The sequence below is a fragment of the Balaenoptera physalus genome (assembly GCF_965194825.1).
Source record: "Balaenoptera physalus genome assembly, chromosome: X".
Lineage (NCBI taxonomy): Eukaryota > Metazoa > Chordata > Mammalia > Artiodactyla > Balaenopteridae > Balaenoptera > Balaenoptera physalus.
In genome coordinates this window covers 91803804-91825244 of record NC_138903.1, presented here as the reverse complement: position 1 = coordinate 91825244, position 21441 = coordinate 91803804, and the positions used below count along the sequence as shown (strand labels likewise).

Sequence of the window (21441 nt, the reverse complement as noted above, 5' to 3'; positions counted from 1 at the left end):
TACAGGTTTCTCCACTTATTGATTGTGTGACCCTATATAAGTCACCCAAACTTTCTGAGTTTCAGTTTCCTCATCTATAATAAGGATGAATGCCTTCCTCAAAAAGTTGTAAGGATTAAAGATCCCACAGGTAAAGTACCTGGCCCAAAGTAGGTTCTTGCTCGTTTTGAATTCTTTCCCCAACTCCAAACAAAGCTAGTGCTCTTCCCTCTACCTTATGCCTTTTGGGGGGACCTGTCCATTCGTGTGGCCTTCAGACATAAGCCTCTGAAATCAGAGAACAATTTTATCTTCACTATAGACATTACTGTCAAGGGGTGTGGTTGACGGAATGCCCATGTGGATGAATGTCATGGCACATGTGCAAAGAAAAATAAAGGAATAAATAAAATATATGCTATATAAGATATAACAACAAACAGGGACTTCTCTGGTGGTGCAGTGGTTAAGAATCTGCGTGCCAATGCAGGGGACATGGGTTCGAGCCCTGGTCGGGGAAGATCCCATGTGCCGTGGAGCAACTAAGCCCGTGCGCCACAACTACTGAGCCTGTGCTCTAGAGCCTGCAAGCCACAACTACTGAGCCCATGTGCCACAACTACTGAAGCCTGCACGCCTAGAGCCCATGCTCCTCAACAAGAGAAGCCACTGCAATGAGAAGCCCATGCAGCAACGAAGACCCAACACAGCCATAAATAAATAAATAAATAAATAAATAAATAAATTTATATATTAAAAAAAGATATAACAACAAACATATAAATGAATACATAAAGGCATCTGAATGTATAATATATAAATATATAAAGTAATATACATATATACTATATAAAAAAGTAACTTGACAAATTATATAAAAGGAGATATATGTACACATACAACGTAAGTACATGCATGTTGTAGGGGAGGAAAAATAATTTTCCCTCCACCCTTCTAGGGCCTTGGCTGAGACACCCCTCTGTCATAAAAGATTAACAGGAGAAAAGCAAACAGAAGTTTGATACCACGTATACCTCCTGTATACATAAGAGATACCCAGGAAAACTGAGTAACTCCCTGAAATGGCCCAAACCACCACCTTAAATGCCATCTTCAGCTAAAGACAAAAGAAAGTGTTTGGGGGGAGGGGCAGTTATGGGAGGCTATCAAGTAGAATACAAAACCTCAAAGACATTTAACAGGACTAGAATCTGAAATCCACACAGGTGCATTATAGTTTCCACTGAAAACATAATTTTACTCTCTACAGACACCCCCATTTCTATCAGAGATAATCAACATAAGACTAATTTGTTTGCAAAATAAGTCTAGTAAGGGAAATCTTTGTAAGAGTGTCTCCCTCTTGGTACCAGGAAGAGGAGGATGACAAAATCTCTAGAAATTCAGGGAGAAGGAGCAAACAAAGCTACATAACAACCACACTCTTGTTTACTGTGCTTTGCCTGATAATGAAACCATGCCCCATAGGGTTAACAGAAGCTGGCACCTAAACAGAAATCCTTGAGTGTGTCTTACAGAACAGCAGATAAGGGAACAGCTTGTTAAAAAACCCTCCGCTTGTAATCTGCCTGTACTGATTAAGCTTGCTTTAGATTTTTTTTTTCTCTTTTTTTTCCCTTCTTTAATTGCATACCCTCCAAGCTTAGGTAATATATCATAAGACTTCTTAACTACCCCTACAGATAAAGCCTCTGACGTATGGGTCACTATAGTAACGAGGCTTAAGTTGTTTTCCAGGAACTTGGAGTAGGTCCTGTCCAGTTCAAGCTGGCTAAAACTGGTTGGGACCACCAATCCTAAAACCAGGCCAGCGCCGGTATCTGATGAAGGACCTTTTAACATCAGAGGGCTGAAAACTCCACCCTTAGATCATGCTAAACACCTCCATTTGTTTTTTTTTGTTTTTTTGTTTTTTGTCATGAGACATTCCACCAAGCTTTATTAAAGGAAAAGCAAGGATGAACATCTCTCTCCAGGTACATTTTATTGGTGTTTGATACCCCTGATGCCATGGTCAACTTTCCACTTTACCCCTTCCTTGACTCAGATTTTCTACTCAGTTCATCTATTTTCAGATTTTTGCCTAAAAGGAAAACATTTCTACTACATACCATCCTCAGTAAGAAGGTAGAATTCGATATACACTGTTTTGCTTCACAAAATCTTTCAGAAACTCACTGACTTTCTAAGTTTTGGGATATTGCTTTAAAAGTACTTAGGCGTTTTGTTTTGGTCTTATTCATCACACTCATATAAAGCTATAGAATCATGCTTGGTAGTGTCATCCGATAATATGAAGATTGATAGAAGTCAGGAGGGAAGCTACCTGTCATTTTGTACAGGCTTAGATGGACCATGGCCTGTCCTATTCTGACATAAAACATTCCCAGAGGATTGTCTTTCAGGACCCAGAAGAAAAACTATTTACTATTTATTATCACCCACCAAATTGGGAAAAGCCTTGACTTTTATTTTTTACTTTTTTATTTATTTATTTATTTTTAACATCTTTATTGGAGTATAATTGCTTTACAATGGTGTGTTAGTTTCTGCTTTATAACAAAGTGAATCAGCTATACATGTACATATATCCCCATATCTCCTCCCTCTTGCGTCTTCCTCCCACCCTCCCTATCCTACTCCTCTAGGTGGTCACAAAGCACCGAGCTGATCTCCCTAGCACCTCCATTTTTTAACATACATCCCATGAAGAAGCACATAACTCAGATATGCCTGCCCAGAACACTAATTACCTAACCTTTTCCCTACCTCCAATCACCTTTCCCCATGCCTAAGACCACCCTGCTTCTTTATCCCATAAATATCTCAAGCCCCTCGACATTGGGAAGGTAGATCTGAGACTTGTTCTCCTGTCTCCTCACATGGCTGCCTTGTGAATAATCTTGTCCTCTGCTATAAAACCTCAGCATTTCATCATTTGGCTTGCTGAACATCAGGCAAACGAACCCGGTTCAGTAACAGTAACCGCCCGAGACTGCCCCCACCCCCACCAACATCTTTTGTCTTTAGCTGAAGATAGTATTTAAGGTGATGGCTTGGGCCATTTGGGGGAGCTACTCAGTTTTCCTGGGTATCTCCTATTTATACAGGAGGTATACATGGTATTAAACTTCTGCTTGTTTTTCTCCTGTTAATCTGTCTTTTATTAACAGCAGATCTCAGCCAAGGCCTTAGAAGGGTAGAGTGAATTATTTTTCTTCCCCTACACAGTTAAAGCCTTGTTAATATAACCAATGTTTCTAACTGTGTCCTGTTACAGGAACGGATTCTTATTGAACCAATGCGAATAACTACATTGCCATGAAAACTACCCAGTAAGTTTCCGAACTCTGGAGGGATCAGACAGGGAGAAAAAGTAATTGTTTCACCTTTGTTCATAAGGGTATACTTTACCAACTAGCTGTAAATCATAGATAGCTTCAGAGAAAATAAAAAGAGGTTTCCTTAACTTTGGCAAACAAAACATTAGAGAACCAAGATGTTTCAAAGTCATAAAAAATTATAATCATCCTCGTTAGTTGATTCAATCCCACGTAAATTAACTCTTGTTGATCTTGATCTTTTGTTAGCAGTCTTATGAATCCAGTTGTGTTTTTTTTTTCACACACACACTGTATTTTATTTTAAAGAGAGAAATAAACTGACACCAAGCATTGTAAATGGATGACCACAACAAAAGCAACAATGATTGCAATTACCAAACACGAAACACACTCATACTATGTCATAATATTGACAATGAATCCAGTTTTTTCATTAGAGTTCTATAGATTCTTACCCAGTTCAGTGGTATGATGTGAAAGTTATCAGAAATCTGTACTTCTCAGAGTCCTTTTCATGAATCTCCTTGAAGTTGAAGCACTTTTGCAAAATCATCAGAATAAAACAGTAACTATCTATAAATGACAAGAGACTTTAAAATGGCCATCGTTAAAGATCTGATGAGAGTACATTATAATGCAATTGATAAGGAAATTCGGTTATTTCTGTGACACAATATTTTAAGATAATAACTAGCATTATGACTGATAACATTATACCCAGACATATCAGAAGTCTAGAATTTTCATGCAATTTCTGGAACACTTATATTAATAACATATACAAATATAACCCAAAGAAAGTTTAAAATATCAAATAAGCCTAATTAGTTTAATATCTCATTTTTTTTAAAGGAGAGAGAACAAATCTTTTGAGATTTTCCGGGGCCCTTTTGGAAAATTCCAAAATTAGTTTGAGGTCAAAAAGACTTCATTTAGAATTTGATTTTGGGAAGTTAGTCAAAAATAAGAACGTGGACGCTTGACTAAAAAGGATCACAGATCATTATGAAGCTACTTAATTTCCATCTAACCAAAGTGAAAAATGATTTTAAAGGCAAATATTGAGAAGACTTGGTTTTAAGTAATCAAAGACCTGATGATAAAGACAATATGAAGCATAGAAAACTACCTTGGTAAGACACAAAATCTTTGCTTTCTAGGCAGATTATTTAAAAGGTAAAGAAAAACCTTTCACAATCTCTTATCATGAGCAGACTAATAGTCCATAAAACTTTTTCCTTATACCAGGGAAAAAGAAAATTAAGTTTCAGTTTTACATAAGTACACTATTGATACTAAAGCTTATTTTTTTAAAACCCTTATAATAAATTCATTCAATTTTAGCCAGCTTAACTACACAAGGTAAGATTATCTTCTTCATCAAGCGGTGCGGTTGATAGAATGAATACCCATATGAATGTCATGGCACGTGTACAAGGAAAAATAAAGGACTAAATAAAATATATGCTATATAAGATATAAATACAAATATACATATGAATACATAAAAGTATTTAAATGTATAATATATAAATATATAAAGTAATATACATATATACTATATAAAAAGTAAATTGATGAGTATATAAAAGGAGATATATATACACACAATGTAAGTACATGCATGTTAATATTAGTTATTTTCTCTGGGTAGAGAAACTATAAGTAATTCATATCTTCTTTTATACTTGTCTACATTTGCAGATATTTTCTAGTAGAAACATGTAACTTCCATAATCAGAGAAAAAGTGAAAATAGTATAAGATCACTCAGTTTAAACACACACACTTGCACAAACACACTTATCTTGACTTGAGACAGGGAAAAACCATCTAACTATAGGTTGCTTCTTGTGCCACCTCACCCCCAGGAAGAGGCTGATACTGTGTCAGTCCAGTGTGAGTCAGGATTGAGGTCTTCTCCCCTATCACCCAATAGTTTCTCTCCTTCCCTCTCTCGTTAGCTGTTTTCTGCTCGCAGTCTGGCTATGGCCACCAGATGGCGCGCTTACCTCTAGTTTCTAAATACTCTTCAAAACGTATTATCTTGGTAGAGGTCTAAAGAAAAAGTTCATTTTTCACACACAGACTATGATTCAGTGAATTCAGTAGAATCGCACTTCTGTTTGAAAAATATATATTTATAGGAAAGGACAGAAGGATATACAATTGGATTCTTGCTTACTATGCACCAGGTACCACCAACCAAAATCCGTATTTCCATGCCAATCTCTTTTCCGAATTCTAGACACATATATAACTGCCTACTGGACAGTTCTACCTGGAAAAAGATAATAGTGTGGAAGCTCACCCAAATGCACAAACCAACAAGGATACCATACTTAGCAAGTCTAAATCAATTATTCCGTAAGCCCCAGAAAGCTACAATCTAAATTGGAGGCAGTGTGGCACAGTGGGGAGAACACAGAACTTGATTCAGACAAATCTGAGTTAGAACACAGGGTCTACTTCTTATTTATCTGTATAATCTTCCTCATTTGTAAAAATAATTGAGTTTATATTTCTGAATGGGAGAGGGAGGAGTCTCTGGGCATTTTGCAAGGACCCTGGACCCAATCCCTCTACCCTGCCTCACCAGAGGGGCTCCCAATCAGCATCCATCAGGCTACCATAACCTTGAGGAATGGTCTGGAGACATGAAGATCCCCCCTAATGGCATCACACAGTGAAAAAATTAAAAGCAAAATTAAGGGCACAGGACTGGCTTACCATTTTGAGATCTGATTACCAAAGGAGAACTTTGAATTTATTTCTGATGTACCTTACTCATATTGTAAGGAAGTAATGCAAGGCATTACATAATGTCAACCATAGAAAATACATCTTGCTGTTTTGTCATCTCTCTTAGGTTTTTATTCTGTGTATGGTCTTGCTTTGTTGCAAAAAAAATCTAAATTTTATGTAGTAAGGTTGATGAGGTTGTTTTTAATTCTTTATTTAAATATATGGTTGGACAAGCCTTTCACCTCCTTAATTCTGATATAATCATCTGTAGTTTCTTCTATTTATGTCATAGTTTATTCTTACTAAAACCAGGAGTATATTGTATATAGATAGCAGTGTCTCTCCACCTTGTGTGCTCATATACAGGAAAGCAGATTTAGTGGGTCTGGGGTAGAGCCCAGGTCTCTGCTTACTTTATAGGAGAAACACTGATACCTGAAATATTTGAATAATCTTAATGTTGAATTTGGGGAAAGAATCCCTCCCCCTAACGTGATCCCTTTGGAATTGCAATTCATGCTTTCTAGAGATGTGAACACACTGAAGCTAACATAGTCCATCAGACAGACTGGGTTCAGGACTGGGTCATAACTCAAAAATTATTAGCCACTATCTGTGTTTCTAGAATTAACATGATCAATAAAATAAAATCTTAGAAATCATAATATCTGATACAGACACATATATGTATATGCATATATATAGTACTTTAATTACTTACAAATCTTAGATTTTTAAAAAGCAGTTTAACAGAAATCATAACACCTGATACAGAGACACACACACACACACACACACACACATATATATATATATAGTGCTTTAATGACTTTTGCATGTTTCTTGTTGATGTGGGGTGGGGCAGAAGGGAAATGTCCTAGTTTGAGCTTGCCTTTTTTTTTTTTAATATTTGTTTATTTTGGCTGCGCCAGGTGTTAGTTGCCACACACGGGATCTTTAGTTGTGGCATGTGTGCGGGATCTAGTTCCCCAACCAGGGTTCGAACCCAGGCCCCCTGCATTGGGAGCAAGGAGTCTTACCCAGCGGACCACCAGGGAAGCCCCTGAGCTTAGGTCTTAATTTCCTCTTTAACTTATACATAGAGTAAGTCAGATGAATTGGTAAGGCAAGCCTGCCAAAAGCCCCTGGGAGAGAACTCACCCTAAGGCAAGTGTTGGGCAATTAAAACCATAGTTATCCTTGGAGATTATCTGGGAGGGGGTTCCAATTCTGAGCACAAAGCATTGTGTCTGGCTTACATATTCATCTCCGAGCCCAGGTCCCAGTGAACTCATGTTTGTGCCCAATGGAGAAAAGGGAAGCTTTTGGGGAAAAAAATAAATAGGAAAGACTATTCTGCTAAGAATTCTTTAAGACATAGAGGTCTAAGCAGCACTGGGATGGTATCCACCTGGACAGGTGTAATATTAAAGCTAGAGGAGGGGCATCCTTCATATATATGTTAAGTGACACAGTTCAGCTTTGGCCCAGCAGGGACTCCAGAGCAATGAGTAAAGCTTTGCACCTGGAGGACTCTGGCACCTCAGCTGTGATGCGGGCCATGGAAGGAGTAGGACCCAGGAGAAGGGGCAGCTGTACCCAGCAGACATGGCGGTATCTAAGGGAAGAGAATAGCAGGACAGGAATAGAATGTGGCACTCACCCAGAATTGCACAGGATTTGTGAGTGCAAACGAGACCTCCTTTGGGTACTATCCCCAGTATCTGAAGGGAATCTATAGGGGATGGGGTCCAGCATGTGCAAGTAGGGGGAAAAAATACAACTCACATGACCTTTACCTCATTTGGTTCCACAGCAGCCCTGTAAATTGTCCTATTCCTATTTAAATGGGAAAAGAATGACCCTTAAACAAATATGAGTACAGTACCTGGTTTACATTTCTGCCTAAGAGATTCAGAAAAAAAACATCGGATTTAAGTTCTGTCAAGCATTTATTAAGTGCCACATTATCTTTATAAGTTGATTGACATTATTTTTAAATTGCTTTACAATTTTTCCATTATATTGGGGTTTTTTTGCAACACATGTAAAATGTGTTCATCTTGAAAAAATGAGAAATTCAGATGCAGCAAAAATGAAAAACAAACAAATCACCTGTTATCCTACCACAGATAGCCACTGTTAAGCCTTTGAAGTATATACTTTCAGTTTTTTCTTTGCATATTAATATATAAATATACATTTTTTACAAAAATGAGATACTACATATACTTTTTGAAAATTGCTTTTTTCACTTCACAATATATAATGTACATCTTTCCATGCAAATAGAGAAGACTCACGATTGAAAGAGGGGGACTTGCAGATGGGGGGGCAATTTTATGCCAGTTACAAGCAAAACACCTCAGATAAAGCCACGCAAAGTTAAGATTAGGAAGACGGGGTAAGGTATATGAGAAAAAGCAAACAAAGGTCAGGTGATAATACTCATACCAGGCAAAACAGAATTAAAGGTCGAACACATTAAATAGGATAAGGACGGTTCCGCCTTGCCTTCCAATGCATGATCATCAATTTGTTTCGTACTCGCTTCATCTCTTCCATCTCCTCTGCTACCTTTATCATCTCCTCATTGCTTAAATTTCTGCCGTGTATGTCCCCTCTAAATTGCGGGCGGGAGCGAGCCAGCCTTTCTTTAAAGCTTCCCTCTTCTAGCTTATGTTTGCCCACTCCGCAAGGAGGCTGCTCCATGGGAGGGCGCTCCTCAAAAAGGTCCTTCCTAGACAGGCATTCCTGAGGAGGGCGCTCCTCGGACACGAGCATCTCGGGAAGGAGCTCAGGAAGGAGTTCCTCAGGAAAGAACTCCTCCTCCGAGGATTGCTCCTCCGAAGACGGCTCCTCCGGAGACGACTTTTCGGGAGAGTGTTCCACAGGAGGCCGCTCCTCATCCGCCTTGGGCGAGCTCTGTGGCTGCTCCTCAGGCTCTTGGCAGGCGTTTTCCATGTCCAGGATGGTCTTTTTTAAGCACGGTTATTCACAGGGGACAGGAAAGGCAAAGGCGAGTCAGAATACTCGCTGTCTGGACCAAAACCCCGCCTATGGGTTCCAATACCTGCCTCTTCCCGAGTCTGGGCCCGGGTACCCGAACCTACGCTAGCCGAGGGGCTCTTCGGCCCCCGGGACCCCGCCGCGTATGGTCGTTCCCCCCCCACGCACCTTGTCACCCCCTCCTTCCGAAAGCCCACCATTTTCCCGGCAGGCCTTGCCACAGAGGCCTCTCCCGCTGGGGCCGGGGCGGGGCGGGCTGGCAGTGCCGCGGACCCGGCTCCCTCCAGCGCCCTCCCTCTCACCCCATCCCGGCCCGCTGTCCAACCCTTCCCCGACCTGGACCTCTCCCGGCGGCTGGCTCCTAGGCATCCTCTCCTCCAGGTGCCCCGCTGTGACCTGCGGAGCTGCAGACAGACGCCAAGACAGGGTAGGGGGCGGGGAGAGGGGATGAGGGAAGGACTGGCTCACACGTCCCTTTTACAGGCACCAGCTGCCTCCCCCCGTGTTCCCCTCCCCCGCCGCCCCATCTCAAAGCTCCGTTCTCCCCCTGACCCCCGCCAACCCCGCAATGCTCGCCATTTTTTTCCAGGCGGGAAGTGAAAGCGAAGGACTACTTAGAAGCTGTTTCTAAGTGTCCGTGTTTCCTTCCCGTGGGGAGCCCACTCACCTCCCCACCCCACCCCCTAGACCACCGTTTTCTGCACCGAAATATGGGCGCGGGGGCGGGGCGGGGCGGGGCTGGGCACGGGGGCAGGCCTGAACTCTGTGCCATCCCAATCCCAGGGGTTACTGGGCAGCACCGACACTTACACCGATTTAAGAGGGCGGAGGGGACTTACTTCCTTCTGTTTTTCCCCTCGACCAAAGGGCAATAGGAAGATGGTGTCTGCACAGGGAAAAAGGGCCAGGACGAGAGGGACTTGGGCAGACACAGGCTCTGGTCACGTGATGGCCGCGCGTCACCGCCAAGCTCAGATCCCCAGTTACCACTTTGACCGGCGGCGGTGGTGCCGCAAGCAGCCGATGTTTCCTGACCCCCTAACACACCAGACATCGTCGTCACTCACCTCTGTGTTTATATTTGCCTTTTCCTGGTTACTAGAGGCGGTCAGCATCCAGTCTTGAGGGTTATTGCCTCTTCCTCTCTGCCTCTTCCCCTGATAACACCTCTCTCCCTCATTCTCCTGTCATCAGCTACCAAGGCCCATTATTTCCCCTACAGTTCAGATCCTGTACTGAAATTTGACTGTTTCTCCTTAATGAGTCACTATCATATGCCACCTCTTCCAGGTTTAATCCACATCCATAACTCCATCATGTCCGTTTAGGCTCTATCAACATAGTTTTAATCTCTTGTCACTTTCATGGGAGATAAACTTTCACTTTTCCATGACTTCAGGATTTTTTTTTTGAGTCTCCAGACCTAAATTACAAATAGAAGCTCCAGTCTAAATTGGTAATCATTCAGTTCTAGAGCTCTAGAAAGAGTAAAGTTTGTGAAGTATCAATACATAAATCTAAAAAGACTGAGTACTTTGATTTTCATAAATCAAAATACACATTTGTGCATCTATGTACAAATAATTTGAAAACTTATTTATTATTTGAAATGGGAGCACTTTTGGTGGAGAGCATGGCATTATTATATATATGTATGTATGTATGTATTTATATTACATATGTACCATATATATACTATTGAGTAATTATTATTTATAATAGAAGAAATAGATTTTGCTGGGGGTCTAAATCTTTAACCAGCAACCTACTGGTGTTGCTGGTTGAGGAAATTTATATCAATTCATTAAATCTGCAAATATTTGGGTCCTAGGACTGCTATACCCAAAAAGATAGATTCAGCACAGAGGACATTCATATTAAACTATGTAATAATTCTTTGGAGCACACACAAAGTAGCAGGATTAAAATCATGCTAACACAGTTGTTCTTACAAGCATGTACTTTTGGATCTAATGGTGTTTTATGATCTTCAACTTCATGCCTGCATCTCACATCAGCCTGGATGCTACTTTGTCATGCAGATTGTCTTTCTTCCAGAGAGCAGACTATACCTCTCCTTATAATTTACACTTTCAGGGTAGGTGGCCATCAGATCTGTGAGGATCCTGGGCTGTCTAGTAAGTTTCCAAACAGAAATTCATACGTGGAATTTCCCATTTTAAGAGCTTTTTGTCACTTTTCTCCAACATCTAGTTTACTTTGTGTTGAGATAGCAGCATGACAGATAGATATTAGTTCACCTTTATATATTTTCCATAACTGTTTTACCTTTCAATTCTTCAATGATATGTGTCTTTTAAACCAAGTTTCACTATACCTTCTTTATTCTTTTCACCAAGGGTTGGCTTTATCATTTGTATGGTTTCTTTCCAAGAGGAGCCCCATTTATTCATTCTTCATTTTTATCCTTTTTTTCTCACATCCTGTGATGGAGAACTCACTACCTTAAGAGATACTCCAGTGAAATTTCAGACAGTTCTAATCATTCAGTGTTTTTTTTTTTCCCCCCTTTGAGCTGAAATCCGCCTCCCTGTAGTTTATGCACATTGGTCCTGGTTCTGCCCTCTGGAGTGTTACAAAACAAGTGTAAAATAACAAAAGTGCCTTTTACCCTTGACAACCTGACACTGCCAAAGTTAATGTTCTGGTTCTTTCCCCTGCCCATCTGTGAGATACACTGGGCAATATATTTGACCTTTCTGTGACTCTACTTCCCATCTGCAAAATTGGAGGCAAAATAGTACCTACCTCATAGGATTGGTAAGAAGAATAAATGAGTCAGTATGTGTAAAGGACCTGGAGTAGTGCTAGTAACAGTAATAATAGTATGACAGTACTAGTAATACTACTAATTATCATTCTTTTATTATTAACATTAATTGAGCCCGTGTGCCAGGCATTGCACTAAGCACTATCTCATATACTATCTCATTTAATCCTTCAACAGTTATGCTCTCACCAAGACTGTTTTTTTTAGGTTTAACCTCACCAGTTGTTTCAGCTCCTTCTGACGTGATATATTTGTTCACAGTCACTCACCATCCTACATGCTCCTGAATTTGTAAATGTCTGAAAACACTGAATATTCTTCCTGGTGTAGCGTGGAGTGATCTTACCACACCCTTCATTCTAGAATAGCCACGATACATCTACAGATGCATCCTAAGATGTAGTAGATTTTGTGGATGCCATATAACACAGTTGAATCCACTTTAAGTTGCAGTCAACTGAGATCCCCAAATCCCTGTTAATGCACTTCTGTAAATCAGTTTACTTTTAAGCCAAGTGCAGAAGCTTGTATTTTTCTGGGTTAAATGTTGTCTGTTAGATTCACTCCCTCATTCTTTGTATTCAGATTCTGTCATTCAGTACATTAGCTACAAAATATTAATTTACAGCACACCATTAGTACTAAATGGGATGATAAATTCAGCAAGCTCAGGAAAGATCTAGAGGAGATCTTCAGCAAAGAGCTCTGACTCCAAATGAAAAAATTCCTTTTCCCTTTGGGTGTGGCAGCCAGGAGTACGCTCTGCCAGGCCAGCTCCCCTCCTTTCCTTTCTCAGGGTGGAATTACCTTCTGCTGCTGCTGATAGAAGACATAGTTGCCTCTGAAAGCTCCCAAACCAGTATAAATTAACCCTTGATGAGCACTTGGTAAACATGGGGGGCAGACAAGGGAGGTATGAGGAACTAGAACCGGAAAGAAGGAATGAAGACAATATCTTCGTATTGGCTCTAAGTCTCTGCCTGACAATAGCTGATTTGAGATTCCCTTGAGAGAAAGGGCTCTCAAGAGAGCATAAGGTGAAGGGGGTTCTGCCACGGTGACAACCATTTGGTACAAAGGGAATGTGGTCTGCTACTTGGCTGCATGTGGGGGGAGGGAGGGTGGTGACGAAATAATCCTTCCCATGGATTTGATTTGATACTGCTGATTTAGGGTTCTTTGAGGGTTTAAGTCTAAGGAACTCCATTTTAAAAGTGAGGTACCTAAAGCTCTGAGAGGTTACAAATTGTTGGCATGGAGACAGATGATAGTAAGTAGCAGACATGGGATCTAAACCCTGGTAATGTGTCATGAGAGACTGAAACTGTAACCACTTTGTAAAACTGCTGCAGGGCAGTGGGCTCCAGCCATGCTTACAAGCAGCCAGGGTGGGCAGCACAGGCCTTTTCAGGGAACAGGAGCTGAAGGTCCCAGAAGGCAGGCAGGGCAGCCATGCAGGCAAAGGGGGAAGGCAGTCAGCCCTGGCAGCTGCTGCCCTGACAACAGTCTTCAGGGGTGTGGCCTTTCTCTGGGGGATCTGAGGAAGCCCAGGGTGGGTTTCTGGTTCAGGGATTCCTGCTCCCTAGTGAGGCTGTACTTCTGTGGCAGATACAGAGTCCCCCTGCCCTCTGAGTGCCTCTCCAGCACAGACCCCATGGAGGTCTGGTTTCCCTTTGCAGGGCCCGTCTGTCTGGACTTGGAGTTGAGGAGTTCTGCCCTCTCCAGTCCAGAGGTTCCCCCTGCTGCTGCTGCCTCTGCATTCTTTCCTAATGACACCCATGGCAGTACTTTGGTCTCAAGACTTGCTGCCTGGGACTGCAGCAGGCTCTGTCCAGCCTGGGGCTCTCAGGCTCACCTCCCCCACCCCCACCCTGGGGGAAATAGCCAAGTGGGAAATGCAATGACAAGAGCCCCTCTTTTCTGCTTCTGGCCTCATCCTAACTGAGCCTAGACAGACAGACAGACAGACAGACAGACACACACACACACACACACACACACACACACAAATTACACACACACCGTGCATATGCCCAGAGAAACAAGCAAGGGACTCTGAAGAAAGGTGGGGTGGCAACTCAGGCTGCTGGGAAACACTCAGGGACAGGGAAGGCTGGTCCAGACCTGGGCTGAAGGGAGGCAATACCTGGCTCTGGGCTGGGCAGGACTCAGGCTGTCACTGGCTGGAGGGCTCTGGAGGCTGGGAGCCTTCTACCCCTCTCCATGCCTCTCTTTGTGTCCTCCTCCTTCTCCCTAAAAGGTGGGGTCAGGGGCTGTGGTGAACGAAGTCCCTTGCAGCTCTAGGATGCTCTGACTTCACACTGCCCACCGCGGTGAGGTGAGAAGGGGCTTCTCTTAGGAACACCATTTGGCCTGAGTGGGGGCCTCTCCAGACTGGCTGCTGCTGCCTTTCCCAGAATCCAGCTGAGCTCAGAGCACAGAACTCTTCCCTCCTGGGCCAGAGCATACTCACAGCCTTACTCACTCTTGGCCTCAGGGACTCTCAAAAGGGTCCAAAACAACTCTAGTCTGAAGTCTGGGTGACAGAAGTAGGGACAGAGGCAGAGTAGGCTACATGATTTGCGAGGCCCAGTGTAAAATGACAATGCAAAGCCCTTTGTTCAAAAAGCAAGGAAAAAAGTGCTGTTTAAAGGTACTAACATATAAAGCTTTTCTTTTTTCTGTGGTCTCTCTTTTGACTTTTTTTTTTAGTAGACTTCATTTTTTAGAACAGTTTTTGATTTACAAAGAAACTGAGAAGATACTATAGAGGATTCCCATGTACTCCGTACCCAGGAGCATCTTATACATTAGTATGGTACATTTGTTGTAGTTAATGAACCAGTATTGACACATTGTCATTAACTAAAGTCTACTTTATTCAAATGTCCTTTTTTGTAGGTAATGCCCTTTTTCTACTCCTGGATCCTATCCAGAATACCACATATTTTTAGTTGTCATTTCTCCTTAGCCTCCTCTTGGCTGTGACAGTTTCTCAGACTTTTACTGATTTTGATTATCTTTATAATTATGAGTACTAGGCAGGTATTTGTAGAATGCCTGTCCACTGAGATTTGTCTGGTGTTTTTCTCTTTGTTAAACTGGGGTTATGGGTGTGGGGAAGGAAGATCACAGGATAAAGTGCCATTTCATCACATCATATCACAGCTGCATGCTATCAATGTGATTTATGACCACTGATGTTGACCTTGACATGGTGCTTCCTACTTATTATTTAATGTTGTTCTAAGTAAAGGACAGTTGAAAATTTTAACTATTAACATAAATGATATAGTCCATCTTTATATTGTACAATGTCAGTTTTAAATGCAAATATAAGAGCATTTGACTCATATGCAGAATCACCAAAATTGCGTAATTCATATTTTGTATATGTATTCACTTCTTACCAGAATAGTGGATTGCTGCACAAAACTGACTCAACTGTTTTTATTTGACTTCTTGGTACGTGCACACATGCACATTCTGCACACATAGAATGGAACTGGAACTGTGGGTTGTTCTATCCTTTCTTCTTTGTCATCATTTTCAACAGTAAGTGGTTGGCAAATACAAGGAAGTAACACATGTCAATAAGGATATGATTGGGTTTCGTGGTCATTTGTGGTTCTTGGAATGTGACTGTGTGTTGGAAGTAAGTTGTTTTTTTTAATATTTATTTTTGGCTGCGTCAGGTCTCAGTTGCGGCACATGGGATCTTCGTTGTGGTGCACGGGCTTCTCTCTAGTTGTGGCATGCGGGCTCAGTAGTTGTGGCGTGCAGGCTCCAGAGCATGTGGGCTCTGTAGTTGTGGCACGTGGGTTCTCCACTTGTGGCCCGCGTGCTCAGTAGTTGTGGTGCACAAGCTTAGTTGCCCTGTGGCATGTGGGATCTTAGTTCCCCAACCAGGGATCGAATTTGCGTCCCCTTCATTGGAAGGCAGATTCTCAACCACTGGACCACCAGGGAAGTCCCTGGAAGTAAGTTCTGAGTGGAACCAAAAAGGTGGCCTCTCCTGGCTATCAGCAATCATAGAAGTAAGGAGATTGCCATTTTCTTGCTTTGAGTCTTGCTAAGCACCCATTTATCAAGGGTCCACTTGAATTTGGTGCTCATGGGGCATGGGGAATGCAACATGCAAACCGGACAGCAAGAATGGCAGACACACATACTGTGTATCTTCACTCCCATCCTTTTGCCAATGCTATGCTGTCTTGGTTACTACAGCTTTATAGGAAGGCTCAAAGTCAGTTATTGTCAGTCCTCTGATATTCTTTTTCAAGATTATTTTGACTGCTACAGATTCTGTGCATTTCCTTACAGATTTTAGGATCAGCCTGTAGATTTTCACACACAAATAAAAGCCCACTGGGATCTTAATTGGAATTTTACTGAGTATTCAGATCTGGGGAGAATTGCCACTTTGACAGTATTGAGTCCTCTGATACATGAACATGGTATACTTTGTCATTTTTCAGGTCTTCCATGATTACTCACAGCAATATACTGTAGTTTTCAGTGTATAAGTCTTCAGGTATTTCCTAAAATTTATCCCTATTTACTTCACTCATTTTGATGCCATTGCAAATGGCATTTAAGTTTTTCATTTTCTAATTGTTTATTTCTAGTACATAAGATATATACTTGATTTTTGTTTTTTTGTTTTTTTGTTGTTGTTGTTGTTTTTTAACATCTTTATTGGAGTATAATTGCTTTACAATGGTGTGTTAGTTACTGCTTTATAACAAAGTGAATCAGCTATACATATATAGCTGATTACATATATCCCCATATCTCTTCCCTCTTGCATCTCCCTCCCTCCCACCCTCCCTATCCCACCCCTCTAGGTGGTCACAAAGCACCGAGCTGATCTCCCTGTGCTATGCAGCTGCTTCTCACTAGCTATCTATTTTACATTTGGTAGTGTATATATGTCCATGCCACTCTCTCACTTTGTCCCAGATTACCCTTCCCCCTCCCCATGTCCTCAAGTCCATTCTCTACGTTTGCATCTTTATTCCTGTCCTGCCCCTAGGTTCTTCAGAACCTTTTTTTTTTTTTAGATTCCATATATATGTGATAGCATACGGTATTTGTTTTTCTCTTTCTGACTTACTTCACTCTGTATGACAGTCTCTAGGTCCATCCACCTCACTACTAATAACTCAATTTTGTTTCTTTTTATGGCTGAGTAATATTCCATTGTATATATGTGCCACATCTTCTTTATCCATTCATCTGTCGATGGACACTTAGGTTGCTTCCATGTTCTGGCTATTGTAAATAGAGCTGCAGTGAACATTGTGGTACATGACTTTTTGAATTATGGTTTTCTCAGGGTATATGCCCAGTAGTGGGATTGCTGTGTTGTATGGTAGTTCTATTTTTAGTTTTTTAAGGAAACTCCATACTGATCTCCATAGTGGCTGTATCATATACTTGATTTTTTTTAATAAATTTATTTATTTTATTTTTGGCTGCATTGTGTCTTCGCCGCTGCGCGCAGGCTTTCTCTAGTTGCGGCGAGCAGGGACTACTCTTCGTTGTGGTGCACAGGTTTCTCACTGCGGTGGCCTCTCCTGTTGCGGAGCACGGGCTCCAGGCATGCGGGCCTCAGCAGTTGCGGCACGTGGGCTCAGCAGTTGTGGCTCGTGGGCTCCGGAGTGCAGGCCCAGCAGCCGTGGCGTATGGGCTCAGCCGCTCCGCGGCACGTGGGATCCCCCCGGACCAGGGCCCGAGCCCGTGTCCCCCGCACTGGCAGGCGGACTCCCAACCACTGCACCACTAGGGAAGCCCCCATATACTTGATTTTTGTATAGTGACCTTTCATCCTGAGACCATGCTAAATTCATTTATTAGTTCTAATAACTTTGTATAGATCCTTAGGGCATTCTATGTACATGCTTGTAATATTCCTGCAAATAAAGAGAGTTTTACTTCTTTTCCCATCTGCACACTTTTTTTCCCCTTGCCTTACTGCACTAATTAAGATTTCCAGTACATTGTTGGATAGCAGTGGTGAGAACAGACATCCTTGAATTGTTCCTTTCATAGGAGGAAAGTGTTCAGTCTTTCACTATTAAGTATGATGTCAGCTGTAGTTTTTTCATAGATGCCTTATTTCAGGCTGAGGAACTTCCTTTCTATTCATAATTTCCTAAGAAATTTTATCATAAGTGGGTACTGTCTTTTATCAAACTCCTTTTATGTATCTATTAAAATAGTTATAATTTTTCTCCTTTATCATGTTAGTATGATGAATTACATTGACTTTTTTTTTTTAAGAGATTGGGGCCGCGCCGCGGGAAGATGGCGCAGGAGGCAGGCGACATGGAAGATGGGCAGCTTTCTGACTCGGATTCCGACATGACTGTGGCACCCAGCGACAGGCCGCTGCAGGTGCCGAAAGCACTAGGTGGGGACTGTGCAGTGAGGCCCTTCCAGAGTACTGCAACAGTGTGTGCTCCAGTATCACATTATCGGACTGTTAAAAGTGTGGATTCAAGTGAGGAGAGTTTTTCAGATTCAGATGATGATAGCTCTCTCTGGAAACGCAAACGACAAAAATGTTTTAACACTCCTCCCAAACCAGAGCCTTTTCAGTTTGGCCAGAGCAGCCAGAAACCGCCTATTGCTGGAGGGAAGAAGGTTAACAACATATGGGGTGCTGTGCTGCAGGAACAGAGTCAAGATGCAGTGGCCACTGAACTTGGTATCTTGGGAATGGAGGGCACTATTGACAAAAGCAGGCAATCCGAGACGTACAATTATTTGCTTGCTAAGAAACTTAAGAGGGAATCCCAAGAGCATACAAAAGAATTAGACAAAGAGCTAGATGAATATATGCATGGTGGCAAAAAAACGGGATCAAAGGAGGAGGAAAACGGGCAAGGTCATCTCAAAAGGAAACGACCTGTCAAAGACAGACTAGGAGACAGACTAGAAATGAACTATAAAGGCCGATATGAGATCACAGAGGACGATTCTCAAGAGAAAGTGGCTGATGAAATTTCTTTCAGGTTGCAGGAACCAAAGAAAGATTTGATAGCCCGAGTAGTGAGGATAATTGGGAACAAAAAGGCAATTGAACTTCTGATGGAAACTGCTGAAGTTGAACAAAATGGTGGCCTTTTTATAATGAATGGTAGTCGAAGAAGAACACCAGGTGGAGTTTTCCTGAATCTCCTGAAGAACACTCCTAGTATCAGTGAGGAACAAATTAAGGACATTTTTTACATTGAAAATCAAAAGGAATATGAAAATAAAAAAGCTGCTAGGAAGAGAAGAACACAAGTGCTGGGAAAAAAGATGAAACAAGCTATTAAAAGCCTAAATTTTCAAGAAGATGATGATACATCACGAGAGACTTTTGCAAGTGACACAAATGAGGCCCTGGCCTCTCTTGATGAATCACAGGAAGGACACGGAGAATCAAAGTTGGATGCGGAGGAAGCCATTGAGGTTGATCATTCTCATGATTTGGACATCTTTTAGGACATTTTGAGAAATAAGCCTTTCTAAGATAACATTGTAATAAACCATTTCTACTGAGATTGCTTTATTTTACTTTGCACTGATAAACCCAAAAATCTGGAGAGAACTGTTGTCTTGTTTTAAATAAAATTGAATATGTGGGAGATGAATGCAATAAGAACATTTAAAACTTTCTCATGTCTGACAAACTACTTAAAAGTATATAGCAGAGGATTTAATTTCTCAATCTGTTGCATGTGCTAATCATTACTAGTTGATAATCAGTTTTGTCCAGGTCATATAACATGCCATTCAAAAGTTTGTTTTCTTTTTCTGATTTATCTTTGTAGTGATTTATGATTGGTTTCAAACATTCCATTAAAAGATCCTAAGACATAAATTGTTAAGCTATTACAAATGCATTCAAATTTAGTTTTTCTGTGTTCTAAGAACTCTTAAGCAGTTTTAATAATAGAGACTAAAAATAGGTTTATACTAGTGGCTCTTCCCACTTGTTTGTCCAGAAGTAAATAAACATCAGAAGCTTTTCAAAGAAGTATCTGTTCTTAACTTTAACTTTGTTTTTGACCTCTTATTAGTTACCTTGGTCATATATTAAATACTGAATATGATCCATACCTGCATAATTACCATGACATTTAAAAAATTCCCAGTGAAAGCCTGCCTAAGACTGTTTTACCTTATGTTAAGGAAGTTAGGTATTAAAAATGTTTCATCTGCATGATGTTTAAAATTATTCATTTTTATTTAAGGAAATAAAGGTAGTTTACTTAAGGTGTTCCAGGAGTTGACTACAGTTTACAAAATAGATTAAGCAAAAATATGTAGGGAGCAATTATTAACAATTCTTTGCAGCAATGTACTTGAAGTCTTTCAGTAGTTTCTGAAATACATGGTCATTGAAGTTGGAGCTAAGTATCTAAGCAGGGAAAGAAAAGGAAATGGTAATTGGTTACATTTTATTCATAAAGAATGCAAAAATAAAATTGGAGTTCTGGCAGTCCTTAAACCAAAAAAAAAAAAAAAGAGAGAGATTGGAGTTTATTTATTTATTTATTTTTAGCTGTGTTGGGTCTTCATTTCTGTGCGAGGGCTTTCTCTAGTTGCGGCAAGCGGGGGCCGCTCCTCATCGCGGTGCGCGGGCCTCTCACTGTCGCGGCCTCTCTTGTTGCGGAGCACAGGCTCCAGACGCGCAGGCTCAGTAGCTGTGGCTCATGGGCCCAGTTGCTCCGCGGCATGTGGGATCCTCCCAGACCAGGGCTCGAACCCGTGTCCCCTGCATTGGCAGGCAGATTCTCAACCACTGCACCACCAGGGAAGCCCTACATTCACTTTTGAGTGCTCAACCAACTTTTCATTCCTAGGATAAACCTCACTTGGTCATGATATATTTATTATACTTCTTATATATAGATGGATTCAATTTCCCAAAATTTTTAAGAGAAATTTTGCTTTTATGCTCATGAGGTATATTGGTCTTAGATTTCTTGTAATGTTTTTGTTTAGTATCAGAGTAATTCTGGCCTCATTATATAAGAGGAGACCTGTTCCTCTACTTTCTGAAAGAGTCTATTTAAAATTGGTATTATTTCATCCGTGAATGTTCGATAGAATTCACTAGTGAAGACATCTGGGCCTGGAGTTTTCCTGGAAGGTTTTTAATAACAAATTAATTTTCTTTTATAGGTAACAGACGGTGTCATGCTGGAGCTGGCTTGTACCAGCTAATGAGAGCTGATTGTTTTCATCTCTTAACGAATCTTCATTCAGTGATGTCGCTTTGATAACTTGAAATTGGCCATGGTTTACACCGTGGAAGTTAGATATGCTTATGAATTAGGGGTCTTATTTTCTTCTAGAGACATGATGGTTAAAAACCATTCTTCTGTTCAGGTTTTCAATTTATTTTTTGAGTGAGTTTGGCAATTTGTATCTTTCAGGGAATTTGACAATTTTATCTATGTTATTGAGTTTATTGATATAACGTTACTCATAATATTCCCATTACTATCCTTTAAATGTTTGGAGTATCTATAATGATGGCTTCTTTCATTCTCTT

At 41.1% G+C, this 21441-nt stretch overlaps 1 protein-coding gene and 1 pseudogene across 9 annotated transcripts; one reads left to right on the top strand and one right to left on the bottom strand.

Annotated features, from left to right (window-relative positions):
• Positions 1–8027: 8027 nt before the first annotated feature.
• TCEAL1 (transcription elongation factor A like 1) lies at positions 8028–14756 on the bottom strand. 8 transcript variants are annotated; one of them, XM_082447754.1, is made up of 4 exons: positions 10165–14756; positions 9937–10016; positions 9434–9515; positions 8028–9064 (listed from the first exon to the last, which is right to left on the bottom strand). In XM_082447754.1, the coding sequence occupies exons 1-4, from the start codon at positions 10210–10212 to the stop codon at positions 8573–8575; spliced, it is 702 nt and encodes a 233-aa protein (XP_082303880.1). In that variant the 5' UTR covers positions 10213–14756; the 3' UTR covers positions 8028–8572. The 8 variants fall into 8 exon arrangements, with proteins under 8 accessions (XP_082303880.1, XP_082303884.1, XP_082303879.1 ...); XM_082447758.1 differs by lacking the exon at positions 9937–10016 and having other exon boundaries at positions 9434–9501; positions 10165–12966; XM_082447753.1 differs by lacking the exon at positions 10165–14756 and having other exon boundaries at positions 9937–10158.
• Positions 9370–20385, top strand: LOC309653186 (phosphorylated adapter RNA export protein pseudogene; annotated as a pseudogene). The gene is made up of 2 exons (XR_014268782.1): positions 9370–9524; positions 18174–20385. The product of XR_014268782.1 is annotated as a phosphorylated adapter RNA export protein pseudogene (transcript).
• The last annotated feature ends 1056 nt before the right edge of the window (positions 20386–21441 follow it).